The sequence below is a fragment of the Aureobasidium subglaciale genome (genome assembly GCF_000721755.1).
Source record: "Aureobasidium subglaciale EXF-2481 unplaced genomic scaffold scaffold_19, whole genome shotgun sequence".
Classification (NCBI taxonomy): domain Eukaryota; kingdom Fungi; phylum Ascomycota; class Dothideomycetes; order Dothideales; family Saccotheciaceae; genus Aureobasidium; species Aureobasidium subglaciale.
In genome coordinates, this window is record NW_013566976.1 from 356,123 (window position 1) to 369,651 (window position 13,529).

The 13,529-nt window shown below is 51.5% G+C and overlaps 6 protein-coding genes across 6 annotated transcripts; 2 read left to right on the forward strand and 4 right to left on the reverse strand.

Annotated features, from left to right (window-relative positions):
- The first annotated feature begins 66 nt into the window (after positions 1-66).
- AUEXF2481DRAFT_42627 (uncharacterized protein) lies at positions 67-1,302 on the forward strand. The gene has a single exon (XM_013485916.1). It carries the CDS (start codon positions 165-167, stop codon positions 924-926), a length of 762 nt encoding a protein of 253 aa, XP_013341370.1. The 5' UTR covers positions 67-164; the 3' UTR covers positions 927-1,302.
- On the forward strand, positions 1,270-2,900 carry AUEXF2481DRAFT_110589 (uncharacterized protein). The gene is made up of 5 exons (XM_013486008.1): positions 1,270-1,780; positions 1,851-1,910; positions 1,991-2,149; positions 2,230-2,448; positions 2,513-2,900. Exons 1-5 carry the CDS (start codon positions 1,690-1,692, stop codon positions 2,590-2,592), a joined length of 609 nt encoding a protein of 202 aa, XP_013341462.1. The 5' UTR covers positions 1,270-1,689; the 3' UTR covers positions 2,593-2,900.
- On the reverse strand, positions 2,797-4,845 carry AUEXF2481DRAFT_366072 (uncharacterized protein). The gene is made up of 2 exons (XM_013486009.1): positions 3,693-4,845; positions 2,797-3,623 (listed from the first exon to the last, which is right to left on the reverse strand). Exons 1-2 carry the CDS (start codon positions 4,696-4,698, stop codon positions 3,265-3,267), a joined length of 1,365 nt encoding a protein of 454 aa, XP_013341463.1. The 5' UTR covers positions 4,699-4,845; the 3' UTR covers positions 2,797-3,264.
- A 1,549-nt stretch (positions 4,846-6,394) lies between these two features.
- Positions 6,395-8,725, reverse strand: AUEXF2481DRAFT_42630 (uncharacterized protein). Its single transcript, XM_013485917.1, has one exon. It carries the CDS (start codon positions 8,562-8,564, stop codon positions 6,741-6,743), a length of 1,824 nt encoding a protein of 607 aa, XP_013341371.1. The 5' UTR covers positions 8,565-8,725; the 3' UTR covers positions 6,395-6,740.
- Positions 8,726-9,288: 563 nt separating this feature from the next.
- Positions 9,289-11,752, reverse strand: AUEXF2481DRAFT_7294 (uncharacterized protein; the record flags this gene model as incomplete). The annotated part of the gene is made up of 3 exons (XM_013485841.1): positions 9,289-10,733; positions 10,785-11,622; positions 11,672-11,752. 3 exons carry the CDS (start codon positions 11,750-11,752, stop codon positions 9,289-9,291), a joined length of 2,364 nt encoding a protein of 787 aa, XP_013341295.1.
- A 328-nt stretch (positions 11,753-12,080) lies between these two features.
- Positions 12,081-13,490, reverse strand: AUEXF2481DRAFT_42633 (uncharacterized protein). The gene has a single exon (XM_013485918.1). The coding sequence runs from the start codon at positions 12,995-12,997 to the stop codon at positions 12,356-12,358; it is 642 nt and encodes a 213-aa protein (XP_013341372.1). The 5' UTR covers positions 12,998-13,490; the 3' UTR covers positions 12,081-12,355.
- Between the last annotated feature and the right edge of the window lie 39 nt (positions 13,491-13,529).

The following is a 13,529-nucleotide window of genomic DNA, read 5'->3' on the forward strand; positions in this document are numbered from 1 at the left end:
AGGCTTCCCCACACCAGATATCTTGGCACCAACCTCGAACACCTTCACAACGCGCGGAACCATCTTGTCGCAAAGCATACACCAACTTGTCACTCCAACCAAACCACACCTCTCAACTGCGATCGAAATCTCTCCATCGCAAACCTCAACCCAACGCACGCATCATGGCCTCACCAGCCACCGAGCCCGCACAAAAAAGCGCCTCCAACCCACCACAACCAGCACCAGCACCAACGACAACGACCACACCAGCACCCACTCACACAACCCTCCCCTCGGACCCCCAACCCACCAGCACAAGCGATGACGGTCTCTCCCGTCGCCCGCGCGACGCGCGTCTAATCCATCTAATCCTCTCCGCCCAAGGCGTACACAGCTACCAAGAACGCGTACCCCTCCAACTCCTCGATTTCGCCTATCGCTACACCTCCTCCGTGCTCGCCGACGCCTTTCGCCTCAGCTCAGAGGGCTATGCGAGTGCGCCTGGTGCACCCACGAATGCAAAGCGCAGTGAAGCTACTGATGGGAGCAATATCAGTGTTAATGCGTTGAGGCAGGCTATTGCGAGTCGACAGGATTATCAGTTCCAGGGTGCTCTGCCAAAGGAGTTTATGATGGAGCAGGCGGTGGAGAGGAATAGAGTGCAGTTGCCCAAGGTGCAGAAGAGTTGGGGTGTGCAGTTGCCGCCGGAAAAGTATTGTCTGACGGGTAGTGGGTGGAGTCTTAGGGATTTGTGGGAGGAGGATGAGGTTGTGGACGAGGATGCTGCAAAGAAAGAGGGCAATGGGGATGTGAGGATGGAAGGGGTGGCTGAGGCCAAGGTGGATGGCGCAGAGGAAAAGGATGCGATGGATAGTTTTGAAGATGTCTTTGGAGGAGGTGCGCAGGGCGATGGTGATGGGGATCACGAGATGGCAGAGGCTTGAGGGATGCCATCAAGTCAACCTGAGCATCACGGACAAAGGACACGAAGTCATGCATGTCACAAAAGGCGTTTTGGGAGGAAGGCGCATGGGTACGGGATACATTATACCCTGCAGAAAGGACATATAGGTCAAGCTTCTTGCAAGAAGGCAAGTCATATCAAACACAGAGCATTCTCAAGCTATCAACGACCAGGCACTTGAAGATGAGATGATTTTGCTTGTCATGCTTTGTTCATTGTGGACCTAGTGTCTTCAGACTTTCAACCGTGTTGATTGATCAGAACCTTCAGTCCCGGCTCTTGACTCGTCTGCTCCTTCGCGGGATCGAAAAGGCAGCGAATAGAGACTCATCACATTGACCAGAAGATCGAAAGTCAAAGCCGGCTTGTTCTGGTAAATCATGGCTGTCAGTGGTTGTAATTACCTGTACCAACCTTTTTGTAAGGCCGGCTATTGGGCTTCTGAGATTTCTTGCCGAGAGCGGCTGGTCCATTTTCGCTTACATTGGATGGGATCAATATAACTACTTGGTTGATGAGAGCGCAATGATGAGCTGATGTTTAGTTTAGACATGTCGGGAAGTTCGTCCGTCGGTGGTGGCCAAGAGATTTGACAACGACTTTTGGCCGCGGGTGGTCGGTGGTAAGCTCTCTCAGGTCCCGACGGCAGCGATTGGGCCTTGGGCGTATAACGCAGTGCCAGCAAGCCGTCCCATAACCCACTCTCCACTCTCCACACACACACACACAACCTCACCGTCGCCATGTTTGTCCGTCGCGTAGCATCCGGCCTCGCCAAGCGCGCCGCCTTCCGCCCCGTCGCCGCCCGCCCTTTCTCGTCGTCCTTTGCCCGCTGTAAGCCGCTCTCGCATGCGCGCATACCACCAGACATGACCAATTCGTACTCACCCATTGATGCTTGCAGTCGACGCCCACAGCGACCCTAAGCCCGGCCAACACTCCAACAAAGTCAAGCCCTTTGAGGGTGCGTTCATCCTTCTCCGACACGTCCCCACCATATCTCCTTGTCCCAGTCAAACTGACGGCTTCGTTGCGCAAAATTAGAGATCCAGAACGAGCATGACCTTATGCCCGCTGGTGCCGAGCCCGGTACCGTCCCCACCGACATCGACCAAGCCACCGGTCTCGAGCGTCTCGAAATCCTCGGAAAGATGCAGGGCATCGACATCTTCGACATGAAGCCTCTGGATGCCAGCAGAAAGGGTGCGTAACAAGGGAACCCCCCAAAACATCACACCACCCAAAAAGAAACGCCAAGACAATTGACTTTCCCACCCCCCCAGGCACGTTGAAGGAGCCCATTGTCGTTCGCTCTTTCGGTGACGAGCAGTACTGCGGTTGCACCGGCTGCCCCGCCGACTCGCACGTCGTCACTTGGTTGACCATGTCGCGCGACCGCCCCATCGAGCGCTGCCCCGAGTGCGGCTCCGTCTACAAGATGGACTACGTCGGCCCTCAAGAGAGCCACGACGCTCACGGCAACCACGGTCACGACGTCGGCCGTAAGATATCCTCTGTCCAACTCCTACCCAAGCCCCCTTTCTTACTGACAACCTCCCTTCACAGACGCCGACACCGATGGCTCCCACAACTTCGGCGGCGAGCCCAAGACTCTTGCCGACTTTGTCCGTCCCGAGTACAGATAGATCTGTTGCTTTTTTCCCCAGATACACACACACGCACAAATTCGCTTTGGGACTGGGCTAGAGATTGCGTCCAAAATCTGTATTATAGAGTGCAATCTCACCAGCTTTTGGCTTTCTGCTTTTTCTCTTATAAAAAGGAAACCTATAATCATTTGAACACTGGCGCACTATTACTGACATCTGGATCCTTTGTTTTTTTCTTTACCATCATCGTTCGAGAGCAGTAGTGACTTTTACCAATCACAAGGGTTGACACATTGATACATGTAAGTCAGTTCGTGAAGATACGCATCACAGCCACGTTCGCCATCACTTGATATCACATCATATCGCATCATATCACAAGAGACACAGGCACAAGGAACAAGTCAATCGGTTGAAAAAAGCATTTATTATTCATAGCATTTCCGCCATCCACCCATCAAGAGCGGAAGAAAGAAACCCTTAGCTAAAGAAAAAGTAAAGAGCGGAGAAAAGCGGCATTCGCCCTTCCCACATGTCATCATAGACTCCAAACATTCTTGCGAGCAGTGGCATAAGAAAAGCAACTCCACACCATGCCATTCATCGATTCATCAGAAGAGAGAGAAAAAGGAAAAGTAGATTCGAAGAACAGAGGGCAGTCAATGTCCTCATATCACAGTTGTCTTGTCGTGCAGAGTGATGAGATGCTCAAAGGCGAAAGGCTCTACCAATCAACCCAGCGTTACCAGCAGCATCAGGAAGAGCCACAACAGTCGGTAGTGAGATACCAGTAGACGAGGCAGACGAGGCAGACGAAGTAGCGGAAGAAGTAGATCCAGGGACGAGAACAGTGCTGGGAATAGCTGTGACGTAAGAGGTGACGAATTCAGTCTTGGTCTTGGTCTCGGTAGCAGAACCCTGCTGCTTGTTTGCGACAGCACTCATGGTGACGGTATTCGTGACGGTGACAAAGCTTGGGAGCATTCCAGCGGGAGGGCTGAAGAAAGGAAGGGATGGGTTACCAGAACCGTGGCTGGGGAAGGGTTTGGTGGGGTTGAAGGAGGGTCCTGAGGAGGAGGTGGAGTTAGCAAAAGGAGGACGGACGATGACGATCTTCGGAAGGTCGGAGGACTCACTGTTGGGTGCTTTTGAAGCACTTGATGAGGCAATAGCGGAGGTGGTGGCGGAGGACGAGACTAAAGTCGAAGAAGCGGCCATTGGAGTGGCAGAGATAGAGCCTGAAGAGCCAGCTAGAGTGTAGAGAGCACTTGTAGTAAGAGCAGCTCTTGACTTGAAGTCACTGACAGCCTTGGTTTGTGGGTCCTGCTGAACGAGTGTGTGAACAGGCTTTGAGTCGCTGACAGAGTCTACAATCTCGATTTCGGCGCAAGAGGTGTAATATTCATCCTTGCCAGTAGGGTGGACTTCTTCAACACCAGGCTCGGTGGGCCATTGCCAAACCCAATAAACTGTGAGAGTATCACCAGTCTTGTAGGTTGTGGGGACGTGGACGTCGGTCTCGCACCACTGCTCAACAGAGCTGTCGGGCTGACCAGCGACACGATCAGGGAAATTGGTCTGACGCTGAGTCGAGATGGTACCAGGGTTAATTTGATGACAACGACCGTCGTCAAAGTTCTGAGCGGCAATCTGAGCACCACGCTTGTCGCCACCGGTACCAGCAGAGTTCCACTTGAGGACATCCGCGATCTTTTCAGTATCAGAGGGCTGGCTAGTACTGTATACAAAGACAGTACCTCCAGACTTAGGTTTGCCTGGCTGATTTTGGGGCAAAGTTACATGGCCGTTTTCAAGGTACTTCATGGCAACATAAGAGCCGGGAGTAGCCTTGAGACGGGGGTAGTTCGTATTAGCGTAGTTGGATGTGCGTTGCGAAGGGTGGCAAAGAAGATCAGTGCCGTCAATGCGTGTGCGGCCAGAGACGAGAGGAGGGAGAAGGTAGTCAACAGAATCGCCGTTGAATCCAGAATCGGTGCGAGCGACGTAGCCACGAGTGTAGCCGTAGTCTCCAGTGTAGTTTCCAGTAGTAGGGTCGATGACCTGAAGCTCCTCGACCCAGGAATGGGCAGAGGCCTGTCCGAGGACAGAAGCAACGACAGCGGCGCTGAGAATGAACTTCATTGTAGATGATTGTTGTGATGAGATTTGTTGTTGTTGGAAAACAGACGTTTTGTAGAAAAAAGATTGTTTGAGCAAGAGACTTGACAAAATCTTCGAACCTGCGAAGAATATCTTTGTAAAGCTTTTGGGAAGGGAAGATGGTCGAATCCTTTTTTGTGTGAACTTGATGTCTTCGACAATGGGTGGATTGTCTTAAAATTGAAGTCGTGAGATGTCAAGTTATTTCTGTTGTAGTATGTCTGAGATGTTTTCGAGAACCTTCAAGGCGGATCGAGGGAGTGCTTATGTAGGAAGATGTTGCCAGAAAAGACGCAAAACCCTGAAAGAGCCTCACAAAGGCGTCCGGCGCAGCGAGAAAGAACAGTACTAATGCCTGCACAAAGAGAGTTGAATGGTTTCACAATGGCGACAATGACCTTGACAATGCAAGAAAGAGAAGATGATTGTGGGCTTCAAGCGAGCGCCAATAACCAGTATTGTTGAATGAATGACGAATAATTGAACAAAGATCGCTGATGTTGATGGAGAAGTTGGCGGTGGGCGTGTAGTGAAGGTTGTTGATGTGGAAGTCGCTGTTTGCGCTTTGGAAGCCGCGACGCGCTAGATCCAGCTAGCGATACAAACGAGCAAGAAACGACAGCTAACGGTGACCTCGAAGCTATCCTGAAGAAGAAGGAACCGGTTGCTCGTAGACACCTTAACACCAGCAATGCAAGTAATGGTCACGGAGAAGAATTAAACTGCCTGCAGCTGTGCGACCGGGGAACAAGAAGGAAGGAGAGCTCAAATCAAACGACAGCCAGACAAACTCGAACCGGGAAAAGCGAGTCTTGTATGTGGCTTTGAAGACAGTAATCTGTGTGTATTGCGGGCTCACGAGGTCGTATCGAATGCGACATGCGGGTGAGTCGAGACTCCGAAGCAAACAACTCATGTGTTTCATCGACCCCAAGCCTGGGCGGCAGTTTTGGCAGGTCGCGCGCGTGTCCAATGTAGCTCGTGAGCTTGCCCCGGTCTGTATGTTTCTGAAGCATGCGACTTACATACAGCCGCCATGTGTTTTCGAGAATCTCAGCGAGTGCTTCTCGAATGTTATACCTACTCTTGAGACATGTCACTTCCATGTGGATGTCGCATGTCCGTGAGACCTATCGATGAGCCTCACACGTCACTACAAACCTGTTCAACAAAGCATCGCAGGTGTTGTGCCTTTGTCTTGCCATCCAATCTCACACGTACTCGATCTCGGCCAGTTCACAGTCTCTCGAGCCTCATGCAAGACATCTAGCTTTCGAAACAGTCGAATTCCTAGGCGTTACGGTTTGACAAAGCGCTCTGTGTGACTCGAATGCCTTGTCATCTTCGAGGAAGAGAGGATCATCACCAAAGAAAAGAAGTGTCTTGGGCAACGCGAGGTTTCACGCACGGTCAGAGCCGCGCTTGCGACGCTTCCTGATTGGCCATCTCCAACTACAGCCTCTACTCATTTGGCGCCTGGGTATAACTTTCGGCCTGTATATACTAACAATAAACTGTCTCTTCCAGGCGCACGCTGCGCACGATAAAACGACCCGAGATCCAGGTCCTGATGTGTGCACCTATGGTGTGCATTGGTCTACAGAGATCGAAGAAAGACATTTCCCGGTCAAGACGGCTAAACGTGATATCTCGATTGTCGATTACTCGACTATGGTGACCCCTAGAAAGTACATGCATGCACGCGCTCTTACAGCCGAATCTTTCGCAGGTCGTACGGAAGCTCAACACTCGTATCTGTCGGATGGTTTTCACCGCTGCAAGTAGCCTTTTGGGCGGACCTGATTCCCTCGCCAATCAAGAGACTTTGGTTTCTGCTCGAATGACTTCGTGACAAGGCAAAAGAAAATATATGGTATTGAGATCATTAGGAGGCTGAATCTGACAACGACACGTGCAGTGATCGACGCTCGTCCTTGCAGGAGGCTCAGGGAGGCTGAAATTTTGGAAACCTACATCCGATGTGTATCTAAGTAACTCCCTAAACTTATGCAGTATGCTTAATCTCAAGCAGTACTCTTGCCTAGTGCCTCTTTGTATCGTGCGAGACATCGATCTCTGCAAACCTTGTGATCGACCATCGGTCTGGGATAGCCTGCTTTCTCGGCCTCCTTCCCGGCTCCTCTGCCATAAGGATCGTGTATCGCTTTACCCTTGATGTTCTTCAGCTCCGGCAACCACTTTCTGATATATTCACCTTGTTCATCAAACTTCTCACTCTGCAGCAACGGGTTGAAGACGCGGAAGTAGGGCTGCGGGTCCACGCCTGTCGATGCCGAGAATCCCCAACCACCGTTGTTAGAGGCAAAGTCACCATCTATAAGGTGTTCCATGAAGTACCTCTCCCCAATACGCCAATCTAGGAGGAGATCTTTACACAGAAATGATGCTACCAACATGCGACATCTGTTGTGCATATAGGCCATAGAGTGCATCTGACGGATCGCAGCGTCGACGAGGGGAAAGCCAGTTCTACCCTCGCACCAGCGAGCGAAGTGTTCGTCGTTGTACTCCCATCTGACTTTTGTGTATTCGTACTTGAAGGGCTTCGACATACACACATAAGGCCAGTGCGCTAACACGTGCTTGTAAAAGTCCCGCCAAGCGACTTCTGAGATCCAGGTTTTGATGCCTTCGTTGCCAGAGTCTAACTTGTTGGAAGAATTTATGTTACGAGCGCTCCTGATAGCCGTCCTTGCAGCGAGAGTGCCTGACGACAAGTGTACAGAGATGACACCGGTGCTGTTTGCAGCAGGGATGTTGCGAGCATCCTTGTAATTTGTGATCTTCTTGTTGAGGAAGCTGCTGAGCCGATCAAGAGCTTCGTGTTCACCCGGCGGCCATAGTGCTTTAAATCGCTCCTTCTCTTCATCATTCAGTTTCTTGTTCTCGGGTGCCGGAGGAATTGGTGTCTTGAACAGGTCTGCGTGTTTTTGTCGCGCTGAAGCAGGATTTTGCTCTGGCGCTGCAAATTCGTCCAGAATAGTAGGATTCTCATGGATGTGTCGGATCCAGGCTTTGTACCAAGGTGTGTAGACCGAATATTGCTTGCCTTGTCCGGTTGTGAGGTTGCCTGGAGGTACTACAACATCGTCGTGAACAGCATGAAAATCGATGCCTTGCTCAAGACACGAATTGGTCAGGAGGGTCTCTCGCCTTAGCTCGTCGACCTCATACTCGATATTGCAGAAGATGTGCTTGGCGCCCCAGCTCTGACACAGCTCGATGATGCGTCCGGGAGCCTTCTTTCGAACCTCGACGGTCTCGACGTACAGAGGGATATCTTTCCTGGCCAAGTCTTCCTTCAGCACCTGCAACGTCCTGAGCTCGAAGTCGACGCGCACGGGAGCAGTCAAATGAGCCTGGTAATCTTGCGGACTGACGATGAACAAGCAGATCAAAGGTACACCCTTCGACTTTGCCTTCTTACTGGCCAAGTGTAGAGCCCGATTGTCTTTCGTTCGAAGGTCGCGCTTGAACCAGTGTACCACGGCATCACCAATGTCGATCGTCTTGCGCGCGAATGCCGTCTTCTGTACAGCCTGGGTGAGCACCTCTATCGGTCGCGGAATTTCATTGGCATTGTATTGAGCGCATCTCTCGTTCGACATTTCAGCCGGGTAGAATTCTCGTTGTATCACGCCATAGTCTTCCTCCAGTGCTTCGCGTTTTGGGTCTTCGTAGTCTGGCGCATTATCCGACTTGATGTTGGTGTCGGGTTCGGTCTTGACTTCAAGCTTCACGGACGGCTTAAGAGCTTGCAAAGCAGATTTCTTGTTCACAGGTGCGTCGGACGTCGGGCTCGAGGTTGCTTTGCGTTTCGGAGGCATTGTATAGGGTCTTCGATGAAGAATGGCGATTAGGGAGGCTGGAGTCGTTCTTCCGAGATGGTTCAAGTTGGACCAGCGACAGGCTCGAATAGCGATTTGTTGCATATACAGGCTTGCCAACAATGATGCACGCTATAAAAACACATGGCGACGGGCGTGGTCTATTCTAAACTGTTTCTTTGTCACAACGTTCGATCAATGGGTTGACGCGTATGGCACGCGAATCGGTGGACAAATGACGTATCGATCTGCAATCTAGATGCAGCTGTCAAATGCAACTGTTTACCAACAAGCCAAGGTGACACAGCAACATATCCGAATCCATCACACGCAGGCGCTCATGCTCAACGCGATGCTCGACCCATTCAGGGTAGCTGCCCAATTCCAAACATCCGCCGCTATGACCTTACCTTCGCAACCAGCTAGACAGCGACGACCGACATGTTGACGCAGAGCAGAACAAGCAGTCCACGCAGCATGACCAAGAACGAGCGATGTTCGAGCGCAAAGGACTTGCTCTCATCTCCCCAACCACCAAGCAGTGACGACGGCCTTCGTAAGTAAAAACATGATCGTATGTCGCTAGACCCTTGGTCTGGCCGGCGCATGCTCCGTCAAAGTAGAATGCAAGGTTCATATTATGCTTCAGACATTATACATTTCATCAATTAAGTATGCTCTCGTTTACACACTGTCCGTCAAAACACAGTCGCATGTTCACCCTCTAACTCAACACACCGGCAGCCTTCCACACGATGCCTTCAATGATACCAACCCATTTTTGGAGTGCCTTCTTATCACCAGCTTGGATGGCCTCGACAAGACCAGGGAAAGTGTCTCCAGCATAGCCAGTCCACTTGCCAGGTGCAAATACAACATGCTTGAACCAGCTTCTTCCGTCGAGACCCTTAGGGTACAGGAAGGCTCGCTCCAGTACCTTGTACTGAGTATTTACAGCTCTGATCTTGGCGAAGAGCTTCTTGGTGGCAGCAGGATTATAAGTGTCCTCTGCAGCAGAAGCCTGTGCAGCGAGTCCGGCGGCGCGAGCATCGAAGCTCTTGGCTGCGTGTTGCAGGTGTCCAATAGCCTTGTCAAGATGCTTGAAAGGTGCGAGCTTCTCCTCGTGAGCCATGTCGGAGGCTTCGGCCATACGCTTCACGCTGTCAAGATATCTCTCAAGGTTGGTAGCGTAGTCGCTGGCGTTGAACGGGACGACAGCTCTCTCGCTCAAGGAAGCGGTCAGTAACGCCCACACCTTAGCAGCGGCGACGTGGTACTGGAACGTGGGGTCTCCGTATCTTTCCATCCAGGCGAAGCTGTCGTAATTAGAGTGATAATGATAGACAGGATCCAAGGGCCCCGTCTTGCCGAAGCCAAAATCGGCGCTGGGAATACCAGCGAAATCTTGGAAGGCTGTGAAGTCAGAACCAGATCCCATGGTTCCAATGTGCTTGTCCCACTGATCGTACACAGTTGCTCCCTCTACAGTCTGGTTTGGCGACTTGACAGACTTGGTAACCTCGTATATGGCTTGGTTGAGCAGGGGTGCAGCATTAGCATTGAAGCGTGTGCCACGAGTACCAACATCGACGTTGAGATAAGCGACAGCAGAGTCCTTCAACCATGGCAGGTAGTCTTCTACCCACTCGGTGGAGCCGACAAGACCATATTCTTCGCCGTCCCAGCTCGCAAAGACGATGGTGCGTTGTGGTTTCCACCCCTTGGAAAGAGCAACACCGAAAGAGCGAATGACCTCGATGAGTGCAGCGGAGCCCGAATTGGGGTCACCAGCTCCTCCTTTTATCCAAGCATCTCTGTGATTACCAATCACGATTACCTCATCTGAGAGAGAACCGTTGATTATACCGATGGTGTTCCACAGGGGAGTAATGGTGTAGTTCTGAAGGTTCATCAAATTGACCGTGACGGATGGTGGAGAGGGACCAATGTTATAAGAAACGTTCTTGTGTTCAAGACCGCCCTTGTGCCAACGATTGGGGAAAGAAGAGGCATTTGGACCATGCCCGTTCAAAGCCTGGAGCAGAGGAATGGCCTCGGCGTATGAAAGCGGCAGTGACGGGATGGAAGGTGTGGAGGCATTTGCAGGCTGGCGAGGCACGCCGGGCTTTGAAGCGTAGCCAGGAGTGGTAGGGTCACCAGGGAACTGACCTGTAGATTGAGGTCAGTAATGATATGACGACAAAGTTGACACAAACTTACTCAAGTATTGCACGCTGCCTCTCTGCACGCTGCTTGGGTTTCTGGCAGGTCCTTCTGGGTAAGGCTTGTAACCATTGACCTCTGTGACGAGACCATCATCGCCAGGATCGGTATAAATGATTGTGCCGACCATGCCGAGCTCCTGAGCTCTCTTGACCTTGAGGCCTCTGAAGATGCCACCGTATCTCACCAGAGCAATCTTGCCCTCAAGTTCGATACCTGCAGCAAGCAAGTTCTCGAAGTCCATGAATGTACCGTAATTACAGTATACATATTGCGCAGTGACGTTACCACTGGCAGAGTAGCCATGGAAAACAGGCACACGATCTTCGTCACCAGATGTAGGATCCTCTTCCAGGACGTCTTCCTCGAGAGTGGCCTCGAATGACACTTCTCCATCCTTCAACAGAGCAAGTCTGTGGTCCAGAGGATAGTTGATGTAAACTTCGTATGGCACGACCTCACTCTTCACCCCAAACTCTTGCCATCTGTCCTTTGTCCAGACAGCCTGACTCAAGTTCTGTCCAGCGAGATGAGCGCCAGCAGTGTAATACTGCGACCATTCCTTGGCCTTCTTAGGGTCAGGTGTGGAGGAGAGAATATCTTTCAAGTCGGAGAAGCTCAAGCCGTTTCCAGCAGGCCACTGTGAGTGAGGTGGCTTAGTCGGGCCTGACAGACTCTTCCATGGTACCAGATGTCCTTGGTTGTCATCTCCGAACAGGTCACTCTGACCAAAGGCAAAAGACAGAAAGGCGAGCGCAATCGTCGTAAGCGGTAGGACGACCAAGGCTATGGTGCAAAAGCGGCGAAGCTGTGCTGTCTTAGCGACCGTCTTTGCCTGTATCAAATTGATGGGGCCATGGCCCCGATATCACAAACAAACTCACAGTATGGTTTCCATATCGGTCACGATGGGGTCGCACGGCAACGACTTGGATGAGCGGGGTTCGCTCGTCGTTGGAGGCCATGTCTTGAGCTGTATTCTTCTCTCTCATCTCTTTCATCGTCAAGGCGCTGTTTCACCCAGAGACACAGAGTGTGAAGAGAAGCTGAAGAACACAGATGCGAACATTGACATGCGACGGCACGCCATCTCTTCGCCTATGAGCGTCAGATAGGCCGTTGTGAGACCGACCTTCCCACTTGAGCATCCGTCTGCCGATCGCAGCTCCATGTCATACCTGATCTCGGCCTTGGCGCTTCTCCAGCTTCTCTCGGACCTCACTGCGTATTTTCGTCGTGCTGCCTCTGACTGATCTCGCAAGCATTCTCGGTCTATCTTCTGATATGACTTTTGAAATCGCCATGACTTGTCTGATCAAAATTTGCATTCATGTGACAACTCCGAGATCTTCCAGTCTCCTGACGCCCTTCTGCCTGTCCCACCGCGATCGTGCTGGAGTTCGCGTCACATGGAGATATGCCTGGAAAAACGTCTCGTCGGACAGGCTTCGAAAAAGATAGGTCATGCATGCACGATTGAGGTTGAATCCTTGCTTGACTTTGGCGTCAGTGTACCTAGCTGAAGCTCCTCCCGATGATCAATCTACCAGTGTCCAATAGCGCGGTCTTCATGGCCATGACTTCTCCGCAGAACGTCCAGGAGGTCGCTGAGATTTTCCTTTAGCTTCGTGTTGCAAGTTTGTGAGTAGAGGTCTCCGTACTTGCATAGCGACCAGATGCTGCGCCCTTGATAGCACATCGTCGGATGCACCGTGGATATTGATCTCTTGGGCCATCTGCTGTGCAATCTCCCGATCGACAACCGAGTTGAGCAGTAAGATCAGCTCTTTCAGCGAGCGGTTCTCGATCTCAAGATTGTGCTGAATATCTCGCATTCTAGACATTTGATCCCGTGGGGGCGGAGCTGGATTAGGAGCAGCACCTGGGCCGTTTGAGCCGTAACCAAAGGATGACGGGTTTGGTTCCGGTGCTGGATTCAAAAGATCTCGCATTGGGACTCCACCCGGGGAGGTCGAAGACTGCAATGTGTGGGCCACGGGCAGTCGGCCCATACCTTCAGGCCGCATAGGAGAATACTTGAGCCTAGAGATTTCATCTTCTAATGTCCTGATGGTCGACATTTGCTGTTCAATCTTCTGCTTATAAGCAGCGACTCTGGACTGATTGGGTTCAAGGTCATAGGTGCAATTTTGCACATTTCGCTTAGCACAATTGCTGCAAGCAGGCTTCTTGCCGTCGCACTGTCGCATCGAGTCAGGCAAGAGATCATACAATATGGCGTCTCACAATCGTGGAATAACAGACCTTTGTCTTCCGTCTTCTACAATCTTGACAAGCAACACTCGCTAGTGGTGCTCGTTTTCTTGGTTGTCCAATTGCTCGCGATGGACTTGCTTCTCCAGCGGTACTACCAATCTGGAGAGCTGCATTCGATAGTTGAGGATCCGACGGGGAAGTAAAAGAAGAATCTTCCTGGTTCATGGCTGCGGGTATGCATACCAGAACAGGTGGAAGAGCTGTGCTGGTTACACGGCAAAGCGGAAGGAGAGCAGGTGAGAGGAAACCTTATAGGGCAGTCCAAAAAGAAGACGGCAAGTAGATGGTATATATAAAACAGAAGACTGATACTTTCTTGGGAACGAGGTCCGGGAACCAGCGGGCTAGCGTTGCTGCAGGCCAAAGCAAAAACCAATACAGACTTTGTGGCTCAAGATATGGTGAGAGAAGCTCAAAGAATTATCATTTGCCTCCCCCAGATTCGCAGCGACGGGCGCTTTAAGG

What these genes read in the sequence shown, in the direction of transcription:
- AUEXF2481DRAFT_42627 (XM_013485916.1), top strand. Translation starts at nt 165, where the DNA reads ATGGCCTCACCAGCCACCGAGCCCGCACAAAAAAGCGCCTCCAACCCA.
- AUEXF2481DRAFT_110589 (XM_013486008.1), top strand. Translation starts at nt 1,690, where the DNA reads ATGTTTGTCCGTCGCGTAGCATCCGGCCTCGCCAAGCGCGCCGCCTTC. An exon ending in CAAAGTCAAGCCCTTTGAGG is followed by an intron (nt 1,911 to 1,990) that starts GTGCGTTCATCC and finishes GCGCAAAATTAG; the next exon opens with AGATCCAGAACGAGCATGAC. An exon ending in CCACGGTCACGACGTCGGCC is followed by an intron (nt 2,449 to 2,512) that starts GTAAGATATCCT and finishes CTCCCTTCACAG; the next exon opens with ACGCCGACACCGATGGCTCC.
- AUEXF2481DRAFT_366072 (XM_013486009.1), bottom strand. Translation starts at nt 4,698, where the DNA reads ATGAAGTTCATTCTCAGCGCCGCTGTCGTTGCTTCTGTCCTCGGACAG. An exon ending in TGCTTCAAAAGCACCCAACA is followed by an intron (nt 3,624 to 3,692) that starts GTGAGTCCTCCG and finishes CCTCCTCCTCAG; the next exon opens with GACCCTCCTTCAACCCCACC.
- AUEXF2481DRAFT_42630 (XM_013485917.1), bottom strand. Translation starts at nt 8,564, where the DNA reads ATGCCTCCGAAACGCAAAGCAACCTCGAGCCCGACGTCCGACGCACCT.
- AUEXF2481DRAFT_42633 (XM_013485918.1), bottom strand. Translation starts at nt 12,997, where the DNA reads ATGCGACAGTGCGACGGCAAGAAGCCTGCTTGCAGCAATTGTGCTAAG.